The sequence below is a fragment of the Monopterus albus genome, unplaced genomic scaffold (assembly GCF_001952655.1).
Source record: "Monopterus albus unplaced genomic scaffold, M_albus_1.0 scaffold254.1, whole genome shotgun sequence".
In the NCBI taxonomy this organism is placed as follows: Eukaryota; Metazoa; Chordata; class Actinopteri; order Synbranchiformes; family Synbranchidae; genus Monopterus; species Monopterus albus.
Window position 1 is genome coordinate 275,811 of NW_018128134.1, and position 9,566 is coordinate 285,376.

A 9,566-nucleotide genomic window follows, 5' to 3' on the forward strand; every position below is an offset into this window, starting at 1 on the left:
TAGTGATATAGGAATCTTGAATTGCAGTCTATCACTTTTCATGCAGTGCAGTTATAAAAGCAAAAGTAAAAACTGTGAAGTGTGAAATATGTCTCACAATAAAGGCAAAGCATGCAACTCTATAAGTTGCTGTATGTATATTGACATGCAAAGCAAATCTTCACACCTCTGAAGTAAAAAGCAAGAGTCTGTGATTTTAGTGGGCTGATGTTGTGAAGCTTGTGCAGTGTGGGAGATGCGCTTAAACCTATGCGAGCAGCAGAAGACACCAAGCCACAAAGTACCTCATTGTTTTGATCTGTGCCTCCCACATGGATGATGAGGCAGGCAGGAAGGCACTAACACCACAGTACAATGCTGTGTAGCTCACAAACCTCACAACAACACCTGCTTCTGTAACACCGTAAGCTCACAGACGCAAATCTGTCATCAGCTTTGCTCTTTGGAGCCTATTGAAGCTATCAAGTGTTTCCCACTCTAGCAAACAGACACTGAAAAGGAACCATAAAGCTTGGGCAATAATAATTGAGTTCCTATGGAACTCCCCTTGTAACCTGACCATACGTAAACATAAGGTGCTGCACACGAAAACACAGTGGAAAAGTTTGCTTGTGATATTTTTAAATTGAGTTTGTAGAGGACAGTTGGACTTAAAGGTCATTTTTGGACAGTAATCCTGTGTGGTCAGTCGGTACCATTATCTCAGCATTATAGAAAATACTGTAAGTTTATATGAGAATCAGTCAAGTTTTTATTTGCCATAGGGCTGCAGCTAATGAACATTTTTAGTATTGATTAACCTGCCATTTATTTTCTTGGTTAGCAATTAAATTTTTACACTATGGAACATCAGAGAACTGTGAAAATACTCATCACAATTCTGTAAAGCCCAGTGTGGCATCTGTAAAGAGCCCATGGCATGTTTTTCCTTGTTTTCTGACTTCTCTACAATGTTCCAGTGGTGAATTATCATCTTAGATGTGACCTCAAAAGCTCAAAAAATGTGGTGTATGTGTGTTCTAGTACTTCTTTGCAGAAACAACTCAGTTTGTAAAAGTCTCGCAAAATCTCGCTCACAAGACTTTTTTTCTAACAAAATTAAGTATTACATGATGGTTTAAGGATCTCCTTGAATGGTCATAATCTTCAGGCAGTTGCACGTCCTGTCTGCATTATGCCAGTTAAAATATGAGGTTTCCCAACTACCCACTTGGTTTAGTGTGTTAAACATCTCTTTTCATCGGTAAATATACCGTTGTTTATCTATCTATGGAGGAGAAATTCAAATACATTAATACCTTTCCGGTTTGCTTGCAACACAAGACCAGCAGCAAGAGTTGTGCGCATTCACAAACTATTCTCTTCTTTTTCCAAAGAGGCTCTTTGGTTTTATCGTTCTGAAATAATTACAGAGTATTTGGAGTTATGAGGGGTGCAAAGCTAATCTAGAGATACCCAAGATTAAACATTAAATGGCTGGAAATGAGCATACCATGGGCATGAGAAACAGTCCAGAATGTAATGAAATTTAGTTTATCACATAAGACAAAGAAAAGCATCACATTTGACAGCAAGTGAGAATCACAAGTGAGTAGCTGCCGACTAATTTGAAAATAGCAGAATTTGTAAAAAGAAAATTGAAGGTGAGCACAGGAGTGAACCCAGGCAAATATATAACCTTTCTTTAGTGCTTTGAGACCTGCTTGTGGTGGATTGTCACCACAGCTGGGTACTGTTTGCCACTGAGAGGCACCTCACCTTTTTTTATGAGGCACCACATTGCAAGGCCACCTTCAGACAAACTGCCAGGCTCAGATACTAACCGCTACGCACTCTCCCACCTCGACACAGACTTGCTGTAAACAGGAATTGCTTTCTAATGTTTGAATATAGTCCTCCACAGACTGGTTTCAGGTTGATTTTTTCAGTTGTTATACATGATACAAATGAGTCACAAGGCGGTGTGAGGGTAGAATAGTTTATTTGGTTCACTGCTTTTTAAAAGGTGGGTAAAAGTGGTTTAAAGCAGGAAAGTTCTACATTTTTCCTCACTTCTTCTTTTTGTGAAGTATTCAGATTGGAAATGAAAGAAAAGTTTCTGCCAGGAGCCCCAAGGCACTGTCGGCAGATTAATGAGCTTGCCAATATTTAGACATTATCACCTTTCCATTCTGCCAGCTGTTATTCAAACAGGTCTATTCAGGAGAGGATAGACATTAGAGATGGGAAGAGAAGGAGAAATGGAACCTTTTAATTAATGCAGACCTGTGTTGAAAGGACCAGGGCCTGTCTTCATGAAGATGAATAGTAACAGGAGGTGAAAGCCACTGAAGCGCAACTGTAGAAATCATGTGGTCATTTGAGATGAGTCAGTGGATTTTAGGGAGTGTTCACTTAAGTTATGACACACTCTGTCGCAGTTTTAGGGGGCTTTTGGGGCTTAGGTTTTTACCGTAATCTCCTGGTGTACTTAGAGCAGTTGTATTGCATGCCTTGCTTTCAGTATTTACATAAAAAAATGTAGGTTTAAACTTCTCATAGCTCTTGCTGGGTTAGAATGCATGTCTTGCTCTTGCCAGCAAATAAATGGTTCACCTTTTGTGCCGAGAGGAACTGCACGAACAAAAATTGGCGGTCTTGTTTCCACACATCATTTATGATTGCGTAATCAATCAAATGAATCATGCTAAGTGTGATAATGGCCCTGTGTGTGTGTGTGTGTGTGTGTGTGTGTGTGTGTGTGTCCTCACACAGACACCCACCAGACCGCGCACAGTGTGTGTGTGGGTGTGTGTGTGTGTATCCTCACGTAGACGACCACCAGCCAGGCCATCTTTCGCCTGCAGTCAGGTGTGTGCCAGCTCTTCAGAGACACCCTCGCCAAAAAGGGCTTTGTGGAGATCCAGACCCCTAAAATCATATCAGGTATAAAGACACTGTGTGTCACATTGATCCTGCCCCAGGGGAAAACTGACATTAACATGCCTTGAATCATTTTTGATTAGATGTTTCAGAAGAAACAGCCTTGTTTCAATATCATCACCCACAGGTGTCCCATGAGTCACCGTGTGACAGCTGTACTGTTGACTTCCTGTTTGGATTGCCCATTTCTTTTTTAGACTGCAATTCAACTCTGGAACCAAACTTGAAGTTCAGTTGAAACTCACGTAACGGCTTTAATGACTAACAGAGTGTCTGACCCAAAAACAGAGCCATGCAAGCAAACAACAGACAAGAAGCTATTAGACAGTTTAATTGTTTCAGACCATCCAGGTTTTTAATTCAGCCCTCTGGGAGTTTTGGTGCCTCAACCAACTCTCACATCAGCTCCTCTGCTTTTACATTTCCATAAGCGCCCTTTTCACTTGACAGTGGAGGCCTTTCCCTAAGTTTGTTTCAAAAGGCCCTATCCCACATCAGTGGTATGAGGGAAGACTTTGCACTAACATTCAACAGACAGTTATTTGAGCTGTTCCTTAAGTGGCATTTCTCTCATGCTGACATCTATTTCTTAACATCAGGTGTGAGAGATTACTTGGTATTCAATGTTCACAAGTTTAACTTTTTTATTCTTCAGCTGAAATGAATTTATAGTTTAAAGCCTAGTGACACCTCAGAGGGGTGCATATCATTGGTAAGAAATACAGAAATCATTAGGAATCGACTTAAAATGTAATCAGTTTTAATGTTACAAATAGAATGACTAACGATTCAGTTTTCCTTGAGACACTACAGTAGTGTTGTACATTGATTCTCAGTCCTCAGCCTCCCACATACTTATCAAATTTGAAATGAAATGTGGTGTAACCCGTGGCACTCTCATTTCCTTTTTTGAAGAGCCAATGATATTAGCTCACACTAGAACATTCAAATTCAAAGCTGCCGCTCTTTTATTTTGGCGGCGCGTGTGAATCGACTCTGTACTTTTAGCAAAAACCACTTCCTGTCTGCCCACACCCATAGCACATGCAGTGAACAGTTTGTGCAATGTGAACCCCCACCCTAGTTTTGACGACATTAGACAATATCTCTGACATTTGTGTCCCAGTGAACCGCAAATGTGTTATGCAAGTCTGGCTCATGTTATACAAGTGTAGGACATGTATGTTTTTAGAAAAACATGCCAGTCATCCATTTTTTAATTAAATGAATGTTAAAATTGAATTTATTTGAATGACTTTTGCCAGTATCCAGCAGTTTGCAGTCAAAAAAAGCTGCATCACAGTTTGTTAGCCAAAGGTGTCATAAAAATATCTGTATTTTCAACAAGAGAAAAATCTAGCGAACAGGTTTTATGCAGTAGATACTTATGTACAGTGAAATTAGTGTGACTCATATAGATCCACACCTTATTTGTCATAGGTAATTAAAAACAAGTTAAAATAAACCATGCAATAAAATATAAATAAACAATCATCATTTGTGGGGTGGTTTGAGTTTGTAAAGTGAGTATTGTCACTTTGCTTCAGAGTCTCATTTCATATCTAAGAGCTGTCTTTGTCCACTTCCAGCTGCCAGTGAAGGAGGAGCCAACGTCTTCACAGTGTCCTACTTTAAAACCAGCGCCTACCTGGCCCAGTCTCCTCAGCTGTACAAGCAGATGTGCATCTGTGCTGACTTTGACAAGGTCTTTTGTGTGGGTCCAGGTAAGATCGCCGCCCATCTGTCCCCTCAAACGTTTTCATTCACTTAGAGCGAAATGAGCAGCAAGAGCGCTGTGAAAACTATCGACCCTATGAACTGAGATGATGGCTTTAAAATGGCTCCAAATGCATTTAGATTGTTAAACTTGAACAGACCTCCCTTTGTTGCTTTCACAGTGGTCAGACCTGCTGTGGGGTTTAGTGTGGTAGCAACACAATGGAGCTTTTAAAAGATTTAATAGTATGTAAGTGGGTTAAAGAGTATGCCCAGCTCTTTAGCTATGCAAACACTGCCAACATTTTCAGTAAACATAAATAGTGTTAAACACATAAGTGTGTTGAGTTGGTTGCTGATTTTTATTTTTTATTTTTACTTGATACATGATTCTCACCTAAGATAACATAAAACATCTGGGAGAATGCACCTTCACTGTTCTTCTGGCTGGACCAAGGTTTGCTTCTCTGTGGCTCCACCAGAGAAATCAAAGGGCTTAAGGTCATTACTGCTTCTAAGGTATCATTGCACTCGCCACTGTTGCCTTAGTTACGGTTGCACCATTTCAGCAAGAAAGTAGAACTAGGATCAACTCTCCTCGAAATCCCAGTGGCCAGAAGTACCACTGTGTTTAAGTGTTGTGTTTAAGTGTTGTCTGAAATCAGCTAGACAGGACCACAGGGAGCAGATATGTGTAAGCACAGCACAGAGTAGCAGATGTCATGTTAATTCTGTTTGCAGTTTTATTTTTTTTTTTTATTGGTTGTTTCAGTAAATGTATACAAGAGACAAATGCATAAACATGTAGGTTCTTAACTAAAACTCTGTGTGCATACAAAAGTAAAAACATGCAAATGCAGATTTGTAAAGCCATTGATTTGTTAAATAAAATGCACAATCACTGGGAAGTATCGTGCTTGTGTCTTATGTCCACTCGGTTAAAGCCTATGTGGAGGCACACATTTAATCAACAGTTTGCATGTCTGTGTAAAGTCCTCTGCACCACTCTGTAGACCTGTAAATGAAAAGAACCAAAAGGAAGCGGCAGCTCCATTTCACATTAGTGCAGCCCTCCAGCATCGACAGAGCAGCCATGCCTACGCACAGCCATTACACACAACTCTGGCTAATTATATGTGGCCCTCATACTGACATGAATTCATCATACAGGCACCTGCGAACCGTCATCTGCACTGATATCTTAATCAGCAGAAAGGTAAAAGTAGTTATGATTTAGATATAGCACTCATATCACACAGTTTACAAAGTGCTTCACAATCACTGATGCAAGGTAAAATTGAAAGCCTTATAGCAGTATCATTAGTAAAGTGTTTGCTGGCGACAAAACATTTTCATCGAAGTCTCTTAACACGTCCCATTTTCATGAAATTTAATGGAATGAGTCTGAACATAGAGGGCAGATGGTGAACTTAATGACCCTGTGTATAAAGTTATGCCTTGTGACCTGGTCAGGTGCATCCCCAGCACACAGCAACACTGCAGTAAAGGTAATTTCACTGGAAGTTGTGTTGAAACCTGCCACTTCTCCTCTGGATCTGTTTGTTTAGACACTGACGTTAAAACTGCACCCTTTCAGTTTTCAGGGCTGAGGACTCCAACACCCACCGTCACCTGACTGAGTTTGTGGGTTTGGATATTGAGATGGCCTTCAACTACCATTACCACGAAGTGATCGACTCCATCACTGACACTATGGTTCAGATCTTCAAAGGCCTGAGAGACAAGTAAGATTAGGATCCTTACAGTCAAGACCAAAGCTAATAGGCTGACATATTTATTTTGAACTTACAAAGTCTCTTGGTGTTTTTTTTTATACTCAAAACTTTTGTGAGTTAAGGTGCCAAAAAGCTGATGTGAATGACAGGGGTGCTCAAGTTTTGTTTCCCTCTCAACACAAGAACTGAATTTTGACAAGATCAGTTCTGGATGTGGAAACTTCATGGAAGGCAAAAAGTTTAAATATTACAACTGTTTAAGCTGTTGAATCCAGATCAACTGCTGTCTGCTCTGTCAAACAGTCAAAAGAGATTTCCACTCATCCTCTCTAGTGAACAGCCAACAAGTAAATGTTATGATGTTGCATTACTGCCTCCTAGTGGTGTGAGTCAGTGCAACACATGATGGTTTAAAAAGATGATGATGGAACCAGCAGCATTGCCAGCTTCAGATGTTTGTGAATGGTAGTGGATGTTAGACTTAGTATGCCAGTCATTTCTCTCTTTTTGTCTTATCATTGTGGCAACACTGCTAACGAATAGCACTGACTGGACACCAAGAGAAAATAGCCTTACACAGGCTGCCTGACCCTTATTTTGCAGTTGAATGTCTTTTTATACCTACTGTTAATTGCCATTTGACACAGTGCAGCGATGAGTTTTGCCCCTCTTTGTAGTAAAGTCATGAAATTTTCTAATCAGTTTTACCATTAATTTTATATTTATGACACAGAATTCTGCTCCCCATCTTACACATTCAAATAGCACCCAAACCACTTCATGGACAAAAGGTGTAAAGCTTCTGTGGGCTACCTGATTTGATTTTTACTTTGTTCACTTGTTGTGGATCCAGTAGTTGTATTGCTGGATTTTTTTAGTGTAAGCAGCAGACCTAAATGGAAGTCAACCATTTAGGGAGATTTGGCTGATGTGATGTATAAAAATGTTAGAGCATTTATTAGGAAAATGAGAAGTGGCTTTACATCCACCGATTTCTTTATCACATAATGAAAAAACCCTTTTGAACACTGGATGAACTAAATGTCTCTGTGACTGTTCCAGAGAGGGGTCATGTTAGGTTAGCTGCCCTCTGAGCTTGTGACTGTTGTTCCTCTTTTTCAGGGCAGTTTGACTGTTTGTCTCTTTGTTCTCATGACTTTCCAGACTGTTCTTCCTTGAAGTATCAAATGATTTTGCATGTGCATTTGACTGATATTCTGGCAACAATGACTAGGTCTCTGTTAGCTCTGTCATATTTTCATAAGCAAACAAAAATAGGTTGCTGTATTATAACCCCATCATAAATGCTGCTCTTCTATCACCCCTATTGTAATAGTGCTCATAATTGTAATTTATTTTGCATTGTCCCTTTTCCATTGACGTATTTCTACCAGCTCCAGTAGCGCTGCTTTACTCTGTATATGGCAAGAGAAGCACGTAGCATGAGTAGCAGGGACAGACTTTGATATTTAAGCACTACAAAAATGCAAGGCTTTAAAATACTAAAATGTTTTCTTAAAAATTCACTGGCCTGTGTGGGCTGTCACCCTTGTTTATATTATACGTCTGTGTGTGCGTGTGTGTGCTCTCCTGCCTGCTTGCATCAGCTTTCAGACAGAGATCCAGACGGTGAACAAGCAGTTTCCCAGTGAGCCATTCAAATTCCTAGAGCCTACTCTGAGGTTAGAGTACACCGAGGCCGTGGCCATGCTGCACGAGGCCGGGGTAGAGATGGGTGACGAGGATGACCTCAGGTCAGAACACATCACATGCTGTGTACACCGCATCCCACTCATCTGTTCGGATGACTTAATTTGATGAAAGTAATGGCACAAGTTCAAAAAGAGGAAAGTGAAACAACAGACCAGTAACATTTTAGGATTTGACTGAATGTTATGATCTGTTCTGTTTTACACTTTACAGCAGTTGGGAGATTTTATTTGTTGTGCTGTTGACTTTAAATACACTATTGGTGAATTAAATAATTTTATAAGATTCAGCCAGAGGCATGTAACAGCAAAACAATGCGACACAGAAAGATACAGTCTCAGCATGAAAATTAACACCTTTTTTGTTGTTGTGTAGTACGCCCAATGAAAAGCTTCTTGGCCGTCTTGTCAAGGAAAAGGTATGTTAAGACGTGTGTCGACAATTTAGTAAGAGTATTGTCATCATTTGATGGGTTTAACATTAAAATCAGCACGTATGCACATCACCTGTCTTGACTTCATCAGAGAGGATCAAAAAACAAGCTGATCTGTCTGGCACTTCCTAATGCCTGAGCCACAATGCATTCTCCACTTGCTGTTTCTTGAGGTGGAGTTAAAAATAATATTTGACAGTTTATTTATGACCTAACATGGTGAAAACACACAGTACTGAGCAGTGCTGCTAAAAGCAGGAATAAGTAGTTAATTATATAGGCTTTTTGCTACCTTACATAAAGAAAAGCAGAAACTTCAGTGTTTCTTCTTCAGGTATGTGACTCTTGACTGTTTGCTTCTACACTGTCTTTTGTCCTCAGTATGATACTGACTTCTATGTGCTGGATAAGTACCCACTGGCTGTTAGACCCTTCTACACAATGCCTGATCCAAACAACCCTGTAAGTCTGTCACTTAATTACACACGCACACACACATTACTGGTGACATGGTTAGAACTGTGCAGCATGCAAATTTTTGCATGTTAGCTTTGTGGTTGATTTGTTGTTAAACGGCCAAAGACTCTTCAGCCTTCTGTCCTTGCTGAGATAACAAAGTGGGCTTTGTTACACATGTAAAGCTCCCTTTAGCAAAGTTGGGAAGAATCTGAACAGAGTATCAATACAATGTTTTATGGCATCATGAGAAACCTGAAAGCAGTGACTGAGAGAAGTCACTGCAGTGCTGATTTATGTATTTTAGTGAGTATCTTGTCTATGTGGAATCTTGATGTGAATGAACTCAGCCTGTTCAGGTGCACTTGAATTCAGCTTAAGAGTTTCTTGAGCTTTGTACTGTTGTCTCTTGATCGAGACTGCACCGTTGACAACTTGCAGTCTTTATGTTTTGTGTCAAGGACTTTTTCCCTCTTCTCATTATCAGATGTGTAGCTTTATATCACAGGTGATGTTTCTTTTTGTTTTTGATCAGAAATACTCCAACTCATATGATATGTTCATGAGGGGAGAGGAGATCCTCTCTGGGGCTC

General features: G+C 40.1%; 1 protein-coding gene across 1 annotated transcript in view; it reads left to right on the forward strand.

Moving 5' to 3' along the window:
* dars1 (aspartyl-tRNA synthetase 1) overlaps nt 1-9,566 on the forward strand; it is a 29,050-nt gene that overhangs the window by 18,625 nt on the left and 859 nt on the right. The window contains 7 exon segments of the mRNA XM_020621191.1: nt 2,814-2,925; nt 4,512-4,646; nt 6,236-6,383; nt 7,982-8,128; nt 8,460-8,502; nt 8,899-8,979; nt 9,509-9,562. Of these exon segments, the coding sequence (XP_020476847.1) occupies nt 2,814-2,925; nt 4,512-4,646; nt 6,236-6,383; nt 7,982-8,128; nt 8,460-8,502; nt 8,899-8,979; nt 9,509-9,562 (720 nt within the window).